The sequence below is a fragment of the Malania oleifera genome, chromosome 4 (genome assembly GCF_029873635.1).
Source record: "Malania oleifera isolate guangnan ecotype guangnan chromosome 4, ASM2987363v1, whole genome shotgun sequence".
Taxonomy (NCBI): domain Eukaryota; kingdom Viridiplantae; phylum Streptophyta; class Magnoliopsida; order Santalales; family Ximeniaceae; genus Malania; species Malania oleifera.
The window spans coordinates 92,840,963-92,861,166 of NC_080420.1; the positions used below are offsets into that span (position 1 = coordinate 92,840,963).

General features: G+C 38.9%; 1 protein-coding gene across 1 annotated transcript in view; it reads left to right on the forward strand.

Annotated features, from left to right (window-relative positions):
* LOC131152973 (biotin carboxyl carrier protein of acetyl-CoA carboxylase, chloroplastic) overlaps positions 1–17,822 on the forward strand; it is a 34,777-nt gene extending 16,955 nt beyond the window's left edge. Inside the window, exons 6-7 of the mRNA XM_058104961.1 lie at positions 17,260–17,325; positions 17,423–17,822. Coding sequence (XP_057960944.1) covers positions 17,260–17,325; positions 17,423–17,446 — 90 coding nt within the window. The 3' untranslated portion in view covers positions 17,447–17,822. The remainder of the gene's footprint in view (positions 1–17,259; positions 17,326–17,422) is intronic.
* Positions 17,823–20,204: the final 2,382 nt, after the last annotated feature.

The window sequence follows — 20,204 nt, forward strand, 5'->3', positions numbered from 1 at the left end:
TCCACTGCATTTTGCGCATAATCACGCTTGATCTGCCATCACCTCACTACCCCCAGATTATTTTTTTTTAAAATTATCAGCAGATAGAATTTTATTAAAATTGCATCAAGGGGATGCCAATCCAGTACAGCAAACAAAAAAAGGATCACCCACACTGCAGGGTGTTATGCCAATCAGGGATTACGTAAGGATCATTCAAAAACTGCCCACTGTGCGTGCTGGTAACAGTGGAAAATCACTGATCTGCACTGAGCTGTAGAGGAGCGGCCGCTCCTTCGAAGCTTCTCCTATTTCTTTCCTTCCAAACGTACCGAAAGATGGAAAGGGGGATGAGGTCAAGGCTTTTCTCCTCTTTGGAGGCTCAGATACCTTCTGAGTAATAGTTCCTCTCACACAGAGCTGGCAGTGGCTGCTGCATGGTCAATGAGAAGGCCATGCTCGAAAGGTTCCTGGTCCAGTGGCAGTGCAGGAGGATGTGGTCTATGGATTCAGCATTAACCATACGCAGAAAACACCTGTTAACGAGGGGCAGCCCCCTTTTCTGCAAGTTATCAAGGATTTAAACCTCCTGTGCAAGAAAAGCTACCTTTTTGGGGGCTGCTATGTTCCAGATGTAAATTCAAGGGAGGTTGCTGTAGTTTGTCCCCAGAGGGGAGAGTTTCATGTAAAGAGATCTGGCCATGAATCTACCACTGTTCTTGAGGATCCACTTTGTTTCATTGGTGTCTTTTCATACTGGAACTTGTACAAACTGCTGTGAAAGTCAGTGACGTGATCAAGTTCCCAATCAGCCATGCTTCTAATCAAGGGAATGTTCCAAAAGGTCCTCTGATCTGAAATCTGAAGATGTTGACTGATGGGGGCATCCTTATTGCAAGCTAAGCTAAAAATGATGGAAATTTGGCGCTCAGGGCCCAAACATAAAACTAAACATTGTCCCTGTTTCTGACTCAAAAACTGATAAAGGGGGAAAAATCGACCCAGGCTTTTATGATGTATTTCCAAACCTCAACTCTGTAGGATCCTCTTTTGACATAAGTGGTCCATTGATTGTGCTAGCCTTTTAGATGCAATGACTCCTTACCAAAGGTGATCTTTTTCCTTCATGAATCTCCATAGCCATTTTGGGCTTTATTAAAAGTATAGAGGGATTGTGTCCCAAGCCTCCCAAAAGAATAGGTGTGTTAACCGCCACCCACTTGACAAGGTGGTATTTAGATTCACCACCCCCCTCGTCCCTGAGCTCCCCTCCAAAGGAATCTCCTTTGAATTCTTTCAAGCCTGTTAGCAACTGAAATATGTAAAGGACCCACCTTTTGAGAAGAAGTTCCTTTGACAGCATACCAACCTTTTCTCAAACTTCGCGATTATGGCATCGAAACTCCTTTATCTTTGAATTTGTCTCTGAGAGGGAGACCAAGATACTTAATGGGAAAGTGCCCATCTTGCAGCTCAGAAGTCAGCTTGAAGCCACCCCACCGCACCCCACCCCACATAGCTATCCCAGCTGGAGTAAACTCACTTTTCCTCAGTTTCGCCTTGATGCCTGAGACTGCCTCAAACCTAACCAACATCAAAGGTTGAGTATTTGGTGGGAGTCTTCCTAAAAACAAATGGTGTCATCCCACAAAAAGAAGTGAAACTTCCATAAACCTCCCATTTTTACCCACCCTGAGACCTTTGAGGAGCCCTCCTTAGGTAGCTTTCTTCAACATGAGGCTTTACTTTCCATCACCAAGATAAACAAAAAGGGGGAAAGGGGATCACCCTGCCTCAAACCTCTAGAGAAGCAAAAGAAGTCAGATGGGCAGCCACTAATGAGCACAAAGAAGCTTGGGGTATTGATGCATGGTGAGATCCATGTGCACCATAGCTCTCCAAATCCAATTCTCCTAAGGATACAAAGAGGAATGATTCTGTTAACATGATCAAGAGCTTTCTCCATATCAAGCCTGCATAACCAACACCTCTCCCCCCCTCCCCCGCCTTTTTTTTTCTCTTTTCTTTTTCTATCCTTACAATAATCATCCATTACGTTTGCAATAAGGGCTACATCCATGATCTTCCTGCCAGCCATAAAAGTGTGTGGGTGCTGCTTAATGGCTTCTGGGATGGCCATTTGAGCCTCACAGCCAACACTTTGACCTGGATATTTTAGATACTTCCCACAAGGCTGATTGGGCGAAAATCTTTGATGGTGCAAGCCCGAGCTTTCTTTGGAACTAATGTGACAAAATTGGCCTTAATGTGACTCATGAATCAACCTGTTCTACAGAACTCTGCAGAAATGCTTAGAATATCATTATTGAGAGAGCCTCATATTGCTTGATAAAAGGCTAAGGAGAAACCATTGGGTCCAGGCGCTTTATCCCCATTACATTCCTTGAGGGCTTGAAAAATTTCCACTTCAGAAGAAGTCTCTCAAACCTCGCCACAGTGGAAGGGTTAAGATACCTGAAGTTGGTTCCATCAACTGCTGGTTCCCAGCCTTCAGATTCTGTATAAAGGTCCTCGTAAAAATTACAAATGCCCTTTTTTATATCCTCTTCAACAGTCAAAGTGTCCCTACCAATTTCAGTGCTAGATAAGGTGTTGAATCTTCGGTTAGCGTTCGCTGTCTGGTGGAAGAAAACTAGTGTTTAGATCCCTCTCCTTGAGCCATAATGCTCTGAATTCCTGCCTCCATGAGATCTCTTCCAGATTAATAATCTCATCCAATTCTTTCTTGGGTAAAAATTTTCTGGCCTTCTTTTTGGCATTGAGAGCTTGTCCTACCTCCTCTTCTTCCAGCTCTTTGATGCCTTGAAGAATCATGGTCTTTTTCATTGGAACATATCCAAAGATACTTCTGTTCACAACTTCAACCCCTTCAATTCTGAGACAAACACAAAGCTGGCTTTCCCCTTGAAATGGAGAATAGACCACCATTGCCGAATGAGGTTCCTGAAACCATTGTGCGTGAGCAACATGTTTTCGAATCAAAAGGGAGTTGGCCCTCATTTCACTCCTTCCGTGCCAAAGAGTGTTATGGAGATAATTTGGGATAATTAGGCTGTAAATAATTTAGTTGAAATATTTTAGTTTATATTTAGATTGTATATAGCAGAAAATTAGGCTATAAATAATGCTGAAAATCTGGCATCATGTAGGCGCTGAAAATTGGCTGAAAATCGGGAAACAACTATGTAAATCTCTTCTATATAATGAAAGCAAACCCGATGGAAATGGCATTCAGACCAAAATTAACATGGTATCAGAGATGGTTTGTAACTCTTGGTGAGCAACATTATAAAAAAAGTTGAGGCGTGAAGCTAATTCTCTTGACGTGCTGACAGTTGGAGGATCAAGTGTGTGACTGAGGCCAATAAGGATCATCTATGCTTAGAAGATGGATCCAAATAGGGTCAAGATGTGGGAGTAAGATTGGTTCAGAGGCACGTGTAATGCAATCCAAGGCACGTAAGGTGCGGTGGTAAGGTCCACTTGAGCAACTATTGGAGATTAGGCTTACTCCTATAAGGGAGATGGTTCCGTTCAAAGGGGAGCAATTGGAACTCATAAGTGAGGGGGAAGATTGTTGAGAATTCCACCTGTGAGTTTGTCCCACATTGAAAAAATTGAGTGGATGATGGGTGCTTATATACATGGTTGGGCCTAAGACCCAATAGGCTTAAGCTTTTGGGTCAATTTGGTATTCAATCATGTGTATTAAGTCTACCCATGGACTCCTACGGTGCCAACAAGTGGTATCAAAGCCCCTCTTCCGATTCCGTCATTTTGGTCTAATCACTGGGTGTGATTCTCATCGCTATTCTTAAAAAAAAAAGAAGAAAAAAATTTTTTTTTCTCGGTTTCAGCAAGTTCTTTCTTGCTTTTTGTGGGTGTCAGCCTTCTATGTGGTGTCCACTTTGGTAATTTTGAGTTTTGTTGGGGGCTTCTAGAATTTTTTAGTTACGCACATTGTCCTTGGTTGCGGGCTACCCGTCTCGGTGTTTTTCTCATGGTGACTGGGCATCTTTGTGGCTGTCAGAAGCTTCTGTGCTGGTTAACAACTTCGATTCCTCTTCGTGTGATTGACGAAGGTGTTGTGTTTCTTCCTCTATTGTGTCGTTTTTCACACAGGGCAGGTATTTCGAGTTAGGCTTCTGTGTTTGATCTGGGTCTTCCATGTTTGATTTGGGCTTTTTATTTCTACTGGGCTTTTGTAATATGGTTGTGTCTGTGGACCTCTTATTATTTGGGTTTGGACCTGATTTGAGTTAGGCATGCCATTTATTTGGTTGACTGCTTGGGCTTATTTTTTTTAGTGCCTTTCATCATGTCTATTGAAAAGACTATTGTTTGATTTACTGGAAAGAATTTCCCTACATGGGAATTCCAATTTAAAATGTTCTTGAAAGGGAATGATTTATCAAATCATATTGATAGTTCTGCTCAAGTTCCCACTGATGAAAAGGAATTCGCACAATGGGAGGTCAAGGATGCTAAGGTAATCTCTTGGCTGTTGGGGACTATTGTGTCTCACCTTGTGACCAATATTTGTTGTTTTACTACGACTCAGGTTATGTGGTATTATCTCTACTGTATTTACCACCAAGATCACAGTGCTTGGGAGTTCCAATTGGAGTTGGAAATTAGTAATTACAGTCAAGGTAATTTTCCTATTGAGCAATTTTATTCTGGTTTTATTAATCTTTAGAGTGAGTACTCTGCTATTGTTCATGCTAAGGTTCCCCCTACGACACTCGTGGCTCTTCAAGCAGTTCATGCTGAGAGTCAACGCGATCGGTTTTTGATGAAACTTCGACCTAAATTTGAGCTTGTTCGAGCCAGATTTTTGAACCGTAATTTGGTTCCTTCTTTGGATATTTGTTTTGGAGATTTATTGTGTGAAAAACAACGGTTATCCATTCAGATGGGTATGACCTTTGAGAAGGTATTTTCAGAGGTTGTGAAAGTAACATATGTAGCACAAGGGAGAGGGAGGAAAACGTTGTAGTGTTTCAGTTGCAAGGAGTTTGGTCATATTCCTTGCAACTGTCCTAAGAAAGTTTGTAACTACTGTAAGAAAGAATGCCATATCATCAAAGACTGTTGAGTGCGGACTTAAAATCGCCAATTCCAAGCTTTTCAGGCTGCTATTCAGTCCTCTTCTTCTTCTTCTTCTTCTTCTTCTGCGCCACCCACTGTAAGCTTTGATTCGTCTGTTCTCACACTAGCAATGGTCCAACAGATGATTGTGTCTTCTTTTACGACCTTAGGCCTGCAAGATACGACTACTAACTCAACTTCTTGGATTGTTGATTCGGGTGCTTCTAATCATATGACTTATAATATGGTGGGTCTCCATGGTGTTCGTAAGTATAGAGGCACGCAAAATATTCAGATTGCTGATGACAGTACTCTTCCAATTATTGTTGTTGGTAATTTGGGCTCTTCATTTTGCGATGTTATCTCCTTGATTGTCTACCAATTTGATTTCTGTTGGACAATTGGTAGATAATAACTGTAATGTTCATTTTTCTTATGGTGGTTGTCTTGTGCAGAATCAAGTGTTGAGGACGGTGATTGCGAAGGGGCCTAGAGTGGGACGTTTATTTCCTTTATAATTTTCTATTCCTAATGTTGTTTCTATTGTTGTACGGCTACTGCCAATAATAATGAAGTCTGGCATAAGAAATTTAGATTGGCGATTTTGAGGCCGCACTTGACAATCTTTGATGATATGACCTTTTTTGTTGTAGTAGTTACAAACTTTCTTAGGACAGTTGCGAGCAATATGACCAAACTCCTTGCAACTGAAACATTACAACTTGTTCCTCCCTTTCCCTTGTGCTACATACGCTACATTCACAGCCTCAGAAAATATCTTCTCAAAAGTCATACCCATCTGAGTGGATAACTGCTGTTCTTCATGCAATAAATCTCCCAAAAAAATATCCAAAGAGGAACCGGATTACGGTTCAATAAACTGGCTCGAATAGGTTAAATTCAGGTTGAAGTTTCATCAAAAATTGATCGCGATGACTCAACATGAACCGCTTGAAGAGCCACGAGTGCTGTAGGGGGAACCTTAGCATGAACAATAGCAGAATATTCGCTCTAAAGATTAATAAAAGCAGAATGAAATTGTTCAATAGGTAAATTACCTTGACTGTAATTACTAATTTCCAACTCTACTTGGAACTTTCGAGCGCTGTGATCTTAGTGGTAAATATGATGGAGATAATCCCACATAGCCCGAGCCGTAGTAAAACAACGAATATTGGTCACAAGGTGAGACTCAATCATCCCCAACAGCCAAGAGATCACCTTAGCATCCTTGACCTTTTATTGTGCAAATTCCTTTTCATCAGTGGGAACTTGAGCAGAACTACCAATATGATTTGATAAATCGTTCCCTTTCAAGAACATTTTAAATTGGAATTCCCATGTAGGGAAATTCTTTCCAGTAAATTGAATAATAGTCTTTTCAATAGACATGATGAAAGGCACTAAAAAAAAAAAACCCAAGTAGTCAACCAAATAAACAACAAGTCTAACTCAAATCAAGTTCAAATCCAAATAATAAGAGGTCCATAGACACAACCAGATTACAAAAGCCCAACAGAAATAAAAAGCCCAAATCAAACACGAAAGACCCAGATCAAACATGGAAGCCTAATTCGAAATGCTTGCCCTGTGTGAAAAATGACACAACAAAGGAAGAAACACAATACTTTCGTCGATCATACTGAGGAGTTGAAGTTGCTGACTACCACAGAAGCTGCTGACAGCCACAAAGATGCCCAAGCACCATGAGAAAAACACCGAGATGAGTAGCCCACAACCAAGGACAGCGTGCGCAACTAAAAAATTTTGGCAGCCCTCAACAAAACTCAACCACCAAAGTGGACACCACAGAGAAGGCCGACGCTCACGAAAAGCAAGAAAGAACTTGCCGAAACTGAGAGAGAATTTTTATTTTTATTTTATTTTATTTATTTTTATTTTTTAAAGAACAGCGATGAGAGTCGCATTGAGTGATTAAGACCAAAACGACGGAATCAGAAGAGGGGCTCTGATACCATATTAGATTACCACTTTACCTAAAAGCTTAAGCTATTAGGTTGTGGGGCAATAATGTATATCAAGTTTTAACACTCCCTCGCACGTGTAGCCCGACAACACATGGAGAGATAAACACATGATAAATAACACCCATGATAGGGAATACAATTTTTTTATTTTTTATTTTTTTTAAATACCACAGTAAATGCGATTATAGTCGATCCATTTAGATATATTTTCTCTGTTCCTCACTTATATACTGAGGTAGCCACCCAAGCATGTTGGCAGAAGGCCATGCAAGAAGAAATCCAAGCTCTTCAAGATAATCACACTTGGGATCTTGTGACTTGTCCCTCTGGTGTCAAACCTATTGGTTGTAAATGGGTGTACTCAGTCAAGTTTCGGTCTGATGGGTCATTTGATAAATATAAGGCTTGTCTCGTGGCTCTTGGGAACCGGCAAGAATATGGTATCAGAGCTGGTTTACAGGAGGTCCTGGGTTCTAGTCTTGTTGCCCACGTTTATTTTGTAGTGTTTAAAAGTGATGTTCATTTTTCTCGTGGTGGTTGTCTTGTCCAGGATCAAGTGTCGAGGACGGTGATCGCGAAGGGGCCTAAAGTGGGATGTTTATTTCTTTTACAATTTTCTATTCCTAATGTTGTTTCTTTGGCTTGTACGACTACTGCCAATACTAATGAAGTTTGGCATAAGAAATTGGATCATCCAAATTTTGTTGTCTTTGCTCATCTAATGAAACATGGGTTTTTTGGCAAAAAAGATTCCTTTTCTTCTTCTCCTGTATCTTTTGATTGTGCTACTTGTCATCTTGGTAAAAGTAAAACTTTACTTTTTCTTGTGCATGGTAGTCGTGCTTCTAATTGCGTTGAGATTGTGCATACTAATGTTTTGGGTGTGAGTCCTGTTATTTCTCATGGTCAGTATCATTATGTTGTGACGTTTATTGATGATTATAGTTGATTCACTTGGATACATTTTCTATGCTCTAAAGCTGACGTGTTTCTATCTTTCAAAAATTTGTTGAGTTTGTCGAGACACAGTTCAGTACTTGTATCAAAACTTTACGCTCCGACTCAGAGAAGGGGGGGGGGGGTAGTACATGTCTCATTCTTTTCAGACTTTTCTTTAGAAAATGGGGATCATTTCCCAGCGTTCTTATCCTTATATCCCTAAAAAAAATGGAGTCGCTAAGCGTAAGAATCATCATCTCTTAGATTTCGTTCGTACTTTGTTGATTGATTCTTCTGTACCTTCTAAGTTTTGGGTAGAAGCTTTATCTACTGCTGTCTATTTGATCAATCGTTTGCCTACTGCCACTCTAAATTATGATTCTCCCTATTTTTGATTATTTGGCATGTATCCTGAGTATCAATCCTTTCATACTTTTGGGTGTGTTTGTTTTGTTCGTCTACCACCTGTTGAGCGTCACAAGCTTGCTGCCCAATCTGTCACGTGTGCCTTTATGGGATATAGTCCTACTCAGAAAGGATTTGTTTGTTATGATGCTCATGCAAACAAATTCCGGATTTCTTGGAATGTGATTTTCTTGGAAAATCAACGTTTCTTGTTGTCTTAGGTTATTTCAAATACTTCTATTACTCTTCTTCCCGCCTTTGATGATGTGTCTTCTTTTGAGCGATTTAAACCAGGTGTGGTGTATTATCGACGTCCTCCTCCTTCAACGCCCCTTCCAGGCACTGATTCGTCATCTGATTCTGTGGTTCCTTGGCGCTCCACCCGGGTTACACTCCACCAGATAGGTATGGTATTCCTCATACCTCGCTTACTGCCACTCTCTACACTGTTTTGTTCCTCACTCGTATACCCAGGTAGCCACCCAAGCATGTAGGTAGTAGGCCATGCAAGAAAAATCCAAGCTCTTCAAGATAATCACACTTGGGATCTTGTGACTTCCCTCTGGTGTCAAACCTATTGGTTGTAAATGGGCGTACTCAGTCAAGTTTCAGTCTTATGGGTCATTGGACAGATATAAGGACTGTCTCGTGGCTTTTGGGAACTAATAGGAGTATGGTATTGATTATGAAGAGACCTTTGCACCTGTTGCCAAAATGACTACTGTGTGGACTATCTTGGCACTTGCCGCGTCGTGGGGGTGGTCTCTCCGGCAGATGGATGTGAAGAATGCTTTTCTACATAGGGGTTTGAAGGAAGAAATATATATATCTTCACCTCTTGGCATGTTTGCTTCACCTTCCTTGGAGGTTTGTCGGCTACGCCGATCCTTGTATGGACTGAAATAGGCTCCGCGTGCATGGTTTGATAAATTTCGCTCTACCTTGCTTGGTTTTCATTTTACTCAAGAGTCAGTTTGATTCCTCTCTTTCTCTTTGCAAGACTTCTCGAGGAATTGTATTGCTTCTGGTATATGTTGGTGACATTGTGATTACTGGCTCTGATATTGAGTTAATTAATCAATTACAACAGCATCTCAAGGCCTCTGTTCACATGAAAGATCTTGGTCCCCTGCAGTACTTTCTTGGCCTTGAGGTGCAGCTTACTCCGATTGGTATGTTGTTACTCTAACACAAATACACGCAGTAAGTCATTTCATTGGCTGGTCTCCAATCGGGTAACTCTGTTCGTACTCCCTTGGAGGTAAATCTTAAGCTTCGTCGGGAGGAAGGCGAGCTTCTATCAAATCCATCCTTGTATCGGCCGCTTGTTGGGAGTTTGAACTACTTAACGATTACTCATCCTGAACTATTTCTTTTGTTGTGCCGCAAGTCAATCAATTTATGCAGGCTCCCCGACATCTTCATTTAGCTGCTGTCCGCTGCATTATCCGATATCTGAAGGGCACCTTTACATGCGGGTTGTTCTTTCCTAATGAATCTTCCTTACAGTTGGTAGGGTATGGTGATGCTGATTGGGCCGGATGTGCAGATGCTCGTTGCTCTGTTACTGGCTGGTGCTTGTTCTTAGGCAATGCAATCATTTCTTGGAAGAGTAAGAAGCAAGACAGAGTTTCCAAGTCCTTCGTTGAGTCTTGAGTATCGTGCTTTGTCTTCCGCATGCTTTGAGCTTCATTCCACTCCTCTTCATGCTGATAATACCAGTCGTATTGAGATCGCTGCTAATCCTGTCTTCCATGAGCGTACAAAACATATCGAAGTCGATTGTCATTCCATACGCGAATCCTTTGACAAACAAGTGATTACTCTTCCTCACATTTCCACCAAACGTCAAACTGCAGACATATTCACTAAAGCTCTCTCAGCACCGGCATCAGTTCTTGGTTGACAAATTGATGCTTCTTGATCTACCAGCATCAATTTAAGGGGGGATGTTAGAGAGATAATTTAGGATAATTAGGCTGTAAATTATTTAGTTGAAATATTTTATTTTATATTTAGATTGTATATAGCAGAAAATTAGGCTGTAAATAATGCTGAAAATCTGGCAGCATTTAGGAGCTGAAAATCGGGAAACAGCTATGTAAATCTCTTCTATATAATGAAAGCAAACCCGATGGAAAGGGCATTCAGACCAAAATTAACAAGGAGTACAAGGAAGTAATCTGAGATGGGCCTAGGTTGGAGACTCTTAACTTTGTGGAAGTGAATTCCCCAATCTGCAGACTGTCAAAAAATGAGACTCCCTAGAGTTGGATTAAGTGAAAGTGCCACCCATGAGTGGCAGATGGATGAGGGCTTTCTCATTGATGAAGTCCGGAAACTCTCTTATGCAAGTGTCATCAGAGTTACCCCTGCTTCTTTTACAAGGATAAACAACCAAATTGAAGTTTCCCTCAATGATCCAATGAGCAACCTGCTGCTTCTAATGCCCCAGAGCTCATTCCATAAAAGCTGTCTTGAGGGACCTTCACCTGGACTGTGGACCCCAGTGAGCATCCACTGGAAGTTATCCTTCAGGTTTGTAAACAAGCAGGAAAGAAGAAGGAACTAAGAATGGTCCACAATTCCACTGCACTATGCTTGGATAAAACAAGAATAAACATCCCCTGCACTGCGATCAGCTCAAAGGGAAATCCATACATAGGCCTCCTGTCCCCATAAACTTTTGACCAAATAATGCCAATCAAAGTGGGAGCCTTGTGCACTGCGTACGACTTTTTTTTATTTAAATATAGTTTCCCGCAAATAAACAATGTCACCTTTCCAATCTTTGAGAAAAGGACTTGGTTAATGTCCTTTTTGATTGATCATTTAGCCCCCATGTTCCATGAGATGAGCTTCCTCAACATGAGTTCACCATAGGACCCTGGCTGCTGCTGGCTTCCCCCTTGACAGAGTACCCTCCCACTTTTTTTGTAATTCATGAAAATTCCAATCGTTTTAACTCCCTGTTGATGCTCATCTTCTCATTACTGCCCATGTGTTTTTTGATGATAATTCTCCCTTCCTCCCTTATCTTTTTTTTTTTTTTTTTTTCAATTTCTTCAAACAATTTCGAGCCTGTCTTCCTAGCCTTCATAGATACTCCGATGGTTTTGCTAACCAGCTCCATCTTCTGGATAACTCAACCAGGGACCTACTTCTTAAAACAGGTACTGTGACTCTAAACCTTTCAGCATCTCAAAGTTGGGGGAAGGGGGGTTGCCCTGCAAAGCTTCTAAGAAGTGTTGGGAGGCTGGAATTGATGCCAAGCCTTCATAACCAGCCTGAGAATTGGTGGACTCCAGATCCAGGTCATACTCATTTTCCTGAGTTCCTGCTTTCCGTGTGAGGGGTTCCTGTAGAGTAGCAAGCTCCCCAAAACTGAACGACATCTTCTCAGCGCTAGGCCTGTATAAAGCTTGAAAGAGGTGAAGTAGCTAGGGTTGAGAAGGTGGCCTGGGGTTAGATGCTTGAGGGGGTGAGAGGCCAAGGAGAAAATGCCCAATAGTTGTGCTAACAGAGCCCCAGTCAACCTTAAGGTCAGGGAAGGAAGAGAGAGATTTGGGCCTGAATGGGTCTGGCCTAGAAATTTCAAAACGATGGTCAGAAGCGCCCTGCGTACTGTTTTCCTGCCAAATAATACTCATGAAGAAGCGTGCATGTGTGGCTCCAGTTGTTGTCCCGGAACCTTGCAATTCTTATTGCTTCTCAACAGCCAAGGAGAACCTCAAGGAGTTACCAAGTGGGGCAAGCACACAGTTCCTCGTTGAGTTGGAGTTGGGACTGCTTTGAGAGAGAAGGGCACCTTCTTCTCCACTCGTGAGTTGGTTGGCATCATCTTTCTTGGTGCAGAGGCTTTGGACTTCCCCTTTGATATGGGAATCACTCCTTGACCTAGCTCGACTGCCGAAGACAAGATCTTGTGCCAACACTAGTTGCAGCCCTATGGGAAGGTGATGTTTCTCTAGCCATGCTATTTATCTCCATTAGGGCGAGGTAGTTACCATGTTTGTTTCCATTCAGTTGCAGTGTCAAAGGTTTCCTCCTTGTTCCTCATTTGACAATGCCGAGGTGTCATTGTGGGTATTTTGCCTCTCAACACCCGAGTCTTGAGCTGTGAGGAACCACTTGATCTCGCTTATCTCCAAGAAGATTGAAATCCTCCTGCCCCTTTGGTATTCTGGGATTCTGAGGAGGTTGATGTTCCCGCCTTCAAGAACCAAGCCTTTGGACCAGTGTGTGTTTTGCGTCTCCTCCATTGGTAGAGTGAGAATAATCTCAGATGATTTATTTGTTTCTCATTGAAATCCTACTCCTCATCTTCCTGCTGTACTCTTGAACTAATGACACTAGTAGTAGGAGAAATCAACTAAACCAGTGAACGAAATTCTTACACAAAATCTATTCTGGTTTTCTCCTTTTGATCCACCTGGTTTTTTTTTTTTTTTTGTGGATCAGTAAATATATATATATATATATATATATATATATATGTATATTAAAAGCACATCAAGGGGATTCCATTTGAAGTACAAGAAATCAAACACCCTGAAGGGTGTCTCAAAAATCAAAATTACATTAACTCATTTGCTACAAGCCCACTATGTAAATTAGTAACCACAGTAAACCACTGCTCTTTGCTGAACTGAAGCGTCATGATTGAGTTTTTGAAAACTCTTCTGTTTGACTCTTTCCATACACACTTGGTATATACACAGAAAACAGCTTCCCTGATATTACCATTTTTGTGGTTCAACTTGCCGTCCAGTACATCAACCTGCTTGGACCTGTATTTAATATGTTTATTGCTTTATAAAGCAAACTTTTAGTGTTTTTTTCTCCTCAATAAGCACAGATGCGTAGGGCCTCTAATTTCTAGTGCAATTTGAGTTCGAATGAGTAATGGCTTACATGGATATGTTAGACATAAAAAATTGAGATTTGTCTGTGTGTTTCACTAGTACATTTGCCATCTGTGTTGTATAGGGGATTTAAAAAGTGAATTAAATATTTTGGTAGAGAAAGAAATCTATCAAGAAAGGAGAAGCACTCCTGTCCTTCAATAGAGAGGAAAAAATTACAGAATGAACTGCCCATGGTCCTCATTCAAAGAGACACCCTGTAAAATGCCAAAACCTTCAGCCCGAAGAGAAGCTAGAAAAACACCTTATCCCAAACGAAGTAGCAAGGCTTGAATCTTTAAAAATCCTATGGTTCTTTTCCTTCTGTCAAAGGCTGAAAGCAAAAAACCAAGTTTGTCATCAAAGTACCACTGAGTGAACCAATTTGACCATCTTGACACTGAGTGAGAAGAATTTTCTGTTTGAATTGTAACATCATCAAAGCTATATAGCCGTCTGACTGGGAATTAAGAAAATGCTGGCTTTTTCTTGTTAGAAGCTGAAAACATCAAGCAAATAACAGAGCTGATGCCTTGTTAGGTTTTCTCAATGGCAACAAACCATTAATATTAATTTTGTTGAAAATTGAAGTCTTGGTGAATGCCTTAATTTAAAACAGAACATTTTCCCTCCCAATTTGTTCTCTCTCATGGGAAAGTAAGATGGTAAGAGGATTTCAACTGCTACAGCAGAAAAGAATTACGAGAAAAAATCCTAGAATTAACCCCTTTCCAACATCTGTCAATTTTTTTTTTTTTTTTGAATAAATTTTATGCAAAATCATATCATTAAAAGGTGCAAAGGGGGTGCCAACCCAAGTACAAGAGATCATTCAAAAATTACACAACAAAAGTCCAGCACAGATTGATCAATGATAGCACTGTCTACTGGACAAAAAAGAAAGCAATTTAACCACCTATTATGATCTTTATACTAGACAATGAGATTCTGTCAAAGATCCTATTTCTCTCCCTGCACACAAGCCAAACAATGATGAGATATCAATCCTTTTCACATGTCAAGGCCCAAATCTCTAGAATAATTGGACCTAAGATTTTGTAATGCATTGCAGACTCAACATTCTCAAAGGCACAACCAACAAAATAATTGGTCCAGAAACAATATGAAAAAATTATGCTGAACTGATTCTTCATCCTCCTTGCACATATGGCTTCTGTTACCAAGATCCCCCACCTTTATCAGTGATTATCGATTATTAAATTCCTTCTCCATGCTGCTTCCAAGGCCAAGAAATCAGCTTTGCTAGGGCTGGATGAATTCGAAATTATCATCCAAGGAAACTTTTTCTTTCTCCAACTCTAGTTTGTTCTAGTTGAAGATTGTTTATTATGCAAATGAATGAACTCATGAGCCCATACTGACCCGAGCTACCAAGATTCTCACTAATAGTTTGATTCTTTTTGGAACCTCTTATTTTGAGATCTAAGAGGTTTTGTTAGGCAAAAGGTGAAAGAGGCTATTACTAATATTGCTTTAATGTTTTTTTTCCGACCTTGAGCATTAGCCTAACACTAAATTAAGGTTAAGTAGTTTGAGTTAAATAATCCTATGCAAAAATAGCCCCTAATTTTAGGCACACTATAGACTATCAAGCTAATTCAACCTTATTAAACTAGTCCATAAATGGTTCTAATTCAAGCCTAATAAATATGTCCAAATTGAGCCTATAATTGAGCCGCTCACGAGCTATTCCCATTCATCTTCATAAAATTGGGCTTGGAAACCACTCGTTTACATAATTTACGAGTCTAAACAAGCTCTTACCGAGCTGAGCTTCTGAACCGTTCGTGAGAAACTTGGTTTCTTTGCAACCCTAATTAGAATGGAGCAACTTGAAAGGGCTGACCACCCATTTATTAACTCTGGAAGCAAAGGGAACACGATGTTGCTTTCCTAATTGACAAGATTCACACTCAAGAATAGACACAAAACTCAAAAGTAGGAACTAGCTATTTCAACTTGTCGAATGAAGGATGGCCAAGGCAACAATGGGTTTGAAGTGGTGCAGCACCAACAATGTACGTAATAGGAAGAGAGAGCTACTCAAAGTCCACCAAGCCCCAATCATCTTCCTTTAGATCCCAAATAACAACATAATTGAGAGATAATGGTATGTAACAATTTAATGACTTTATAATTTTACTAATAGACATGAGATTGAACGGGGGTATAGGAATGTACAAAACAGAAGAAAGATACCAAGGGAGTGTACAAAACAAAAGAAAGATACCAAGGGAAAAGAATTTACAGTTTCCATCCCTTTAAATTGTAGTTGAGGACCCATCAGCAAGGGTAACTCAAGATAGATTTTTTAAAAAAGTCTGTTACACCTGTCATATGGTAAGTGTGGTAGAATCAATAACCCAAGGACTAGCAAAAGAGATACCAGCTGTCATGTAGGCTACAAAATAACCTTTCTGAGCAAAAGATGCCATGTGACAAGATGCTTGTTGGGATGCCTGATATTGTAGTCTCTAGTAACTTTGAATGCTCATCCTTTGAGACAGTTATAGTACCCTGTTCACTAATGGCCAAACAAGTGAATGGTGAGTGAAAATAATAGTCATTTATATCACCGAATCTTACGATTTGATTCTTGATTCCGATTCCCAAAATTGGAATTCTGATTCACGATTTGAATCTCTATTTGACAACTATGCAAGCTTCTATGAAGTTTCATGCACTAGCGTGTGGGTACGTGTCACGAGTGGAAACACTTGCATCTTATAAGTGCCAGACACTAGCTGTAGCATTCTTTCTTAAATAGTCATGTTAATGTATATCATTGTTTCACCACATGGACAAGTTCTTAACCATCGAACATGGAGTTAAGCAAAAGCATTAAACAAGTATGCAAGTACACAAGAGTTGCACAATAAACTGTAAAGTAATGCAATTCAGTATTAATACCTTTGTAGGCAACATGTGTTTAGTGAGAAAGGCTAGTAGGCTAAACACGTCTACAAAAGCTATTGAGTTTTACAATATTTGATGAACACTCACCCTCCCCTAGAGCTCTTTATGATATTGTAGTTCTAGCACTAGGAAACATAAAATTGACCGAGGTGTCACTCTCATTTTCACACTAATGCATAAACATACTCCTTGAATAAAACATATAGTACTATTTACATGATGGTTACCCATCCATTGTATGCAAGATGAGGGGTCACAGGTAAGCATAATGATTTGAACAAGCTTGGCTTGCTATAGTTGGCCTTGCCTGCCTTTGACCAGTGTGTAAGGGTGTGCTGTAGCCACTCCAGCAATGGTACTTTAGTGGTTTTCGTCCATGGAATTTCCAGTGACTGCTATGGCTTTCCAGCATCTTCTGGCTGGTTTTCAGGCCAATTGTGGGGGTTTTAGGCTTTGGTTTGACATTTGGTTGTGACAATTAGGGTTTAGATCTTAGAACCATGCTCTGATACCATGTTAAGGTATTGGGTAAATTGGGTGAGTCAATCACAATGATAGGTCTCACCCTCTATTTATAATGTATTAAATACATGACAATGACAATATTATCCTTACTTTTACTAACACAGCAGTAACATACATCAGTAATACTAAATAACTAAAGTTTATAGGTAACATCATTAAATTTGAGCAAAAAGTAATGGGTAGAGTTTAGCTGCTTGACTTTTATACTGAATTGATGTAACCATGCCCTTGATGCATTTTTTTTTTCTTTTTATTTCTCCTTTTCTCTTGCTTTCTTTGTCTTAATTTTGCAAACAATTATCATTGGATGTTAACACGCTGCTATATTACTGGATGCAAGTTTAGTAGTCAACTGGAAGTCTGGAATCATATCTGCTTACTGGCAGTGTCTTGTCTGTAACACAGTTTTCTTTTGGACTTTTGCATTGGAGTTGTGGATTTGAACTTCAAATTTATTTTTCTTTCTTTAGGCTGATAAATCAGGAACAGTAGTCGAAATCCTTGCAGAGGACGGCAAGTCTGTTAGCATCGATACTGTGAGTGTTCTTGGCTTTCTCAACTCCCAGTGATGATTGACTTTCAATTATGCATTTATTACGTTGCTTATTTTGACTTTTATTTTGTCTTTTACAGCCTTTGTTTGTTATCCAACCTTAAGAGCTCAAGTGCTACACGCACAAGTAAATGGATTTAGTGGAGATTAGGAGGTCAATGTTTTGCTTGGTATTGCTGTTTGATGCAGCATTATTTTGGTTGCGGCATAGGATGTTTTGCTTGGAACGAGATGCAAGGTAGAAATATTTATGAATTTTTTATTTTTTATTTTTTTTTGTTTCCCATTTTTCCTTATTGCAAGTTTTGTTTCCACAGTTGAGAATTTGTCTATCCATTTCTGGATAATGCCAGGTGGTTGAATAAGTTTTGAACTTTCTTTGTATGAAACTATGAATAATGGTGAGATAATTGTTGGTAGATATGCATAATTAGATCCAATAAAGGGAAAGTATGCAACTCGTGTTGAAAAAACCCTTCAGTAGTTCATTCAAGTTAGCCCGAATATCATTGAAACAAAATTGCTGGCATTGCGTTAATTCAATTCTAGTGTTGCTTCATGCAGCTCTCTTGATTATTTGTGTGCCTTCTTTCTTGACAGTGTTACACCTCAGAACACATGATGAGACATGGATTGGCATGAATACTGAGTTGTAATATTTACCTATTATTTAATTGGTTTATTCAAAATTTTTTCTTTATTAAGTCTTAAAATCTAGCTGGGCTTTCAATTATTAAATAGTGTGGAATGGTAAATTAGTTTTTGTACTATTAGCTAAAGTGTGTTTTAGTTCGAGTAGTTCTAGTTAGTACAATTAGACTTATTAATTTATTCATTCGAAGTTTGTTTAAAATAATTTAATGGTGTTTATGAATTGGAGTGAGAATAAAGGAGAGACTTGTCCATCCCATGAGTTAGTCGTTCCATTTGGGGTTTGGATAGTATTGATTATAAAAAAAAAAAAATGTAGATATTATTTTTTTGGATTATTTTTATGCAAATTATGCACCTGAAATTATAATGAGAAGTCACAATTATTTCATGATTGAAATTTATTATTACTATTTTTAACAAATAATAATAATAATGCAATATATATAGAGTGAAATTGCTATTTTATGTATGTAAACAAATTAATAATATTTTTAGATTTGATCAGGATAATAAATATTATTGCATAAAATCAATAAGTACAAACAGATAGATTTTACTTCGATTTGAGTCGGGCCTCGGAACCGTTGAATAACTAACTATAATATAGCACGACTCGAATGAGTCCTTTCTGGCTTTGACATCGAAAAGATGGGATTTAGTTATGAGGATTTGCTTGAAAATTTTAATGCTGTGTTTAGGAGTTTAGGATTATGAGTTTTATACACTCGACTCTTTCTAAATAAGGGCAGTGGATAGAGTCTTGGGAAAGGTGGGGTGCGAACACAGGTAAATCTGCTATGGGGGTCATAGGTAGGATGCCACAGCCTTCCCCCAAAATAATAACAGTAATAATAATTTATGATTTCACAGCATTCATAATTATGCCATCTTTGTGGGGAACATTCTTAAGACATGAATGAGACTGGAGGAAGATTGGCCTGCCAAACAACATTGTACTCATAGCTATACCAAATTGTTGAGGGCGATGTCAAATTGGATTAGAAGTTTGTACAGTATCTATCCTACCTACTCCCCCACCATATGAAGACAAGTACCCATCCAATGGAAAGACAATGACTTTCACTCTCTTTTAATTGCTGAATTACAACCTAAATTCATTTTTTCTATAAGAAAAAAAGAAAAGAAACTTAAAACCTATTTTTTTTCTTTCTTGTTTTTGCCTCTTTGATCTGTCATATTGACTTAAGGAGTTCAGTTCTTAGAATGTTTGATAAACTTGGCTAAAATTGTTCTTACTTTCTTCTTAGCCCGATCCATATAAGAAGGGTAAAGAGGTTCAAGTATGAGTTGTACGTGACGCATCAAAAGAAATGACCCAGCCGAATAAGCATATATTATAGAAGGGTATGTTTTTTTTCGTCTCAATACGGCATTTTCAAAATGTCTCTTTCAATATTTTTGGTTTTTTAGGAATGGTCATTAGGAAGAGTAAATCAATGAAAATTTTTTAGGTTAAACCACCTAATCAAGTCGCATTTTAGAGTATATCTTTGAAATTTGAATAATTTTGAATTAAAAATATATATTTAAGTAAAAACCTTCCTAAAAAATCACGGGGGACCATTCAAAATCTAAAGATGTAATTAGCTATTTAAAATGTGATTTGGTTAGACGATTTAACTAGCAACGAAAGAAATAAGGGCACCTATTAAAGGTCAACGTGATAATAAAAGGACAAGAACCATTAATGGGTGTTCTATATTATTTTTTTATGAGAAATTATTCATATATATCAAAATTTGTTTGAACTTTTTAGTTTTCATTATCATCACAAATAATATAAATGGCCTTCATTTTATTTATTTCATGATCTCATTCACCAAAAACCTATTTAGATCTCTTCTAATACCTCAACTTTAACACATTTTTGTGAGGGAGCTAGTTCTCCGAGGTCTTGCTAGTTCAAGCAAGGTTATCTTAGTAATTTCAAGTTTAAGTAATTTCTAGTTTCCAAAATAAGCATGATTCTTAAAAGATTATTTTTTATGGCATAATTCGTTTTTCCACACAGTTTAATTATTATTACTGTGATTTCATGTTAATTACAATTAGAATTCTTGTTTGTTTAATTTTATTAGGTGGGAGCAAGGATAAGGCCCGAACGAAAGATTAATATAAAGTAAAAGTGATTCTTAAGGTATGGTAAATGGTAAAAAAAATATTGTTTTGCTTTACTAGTAAAATTTA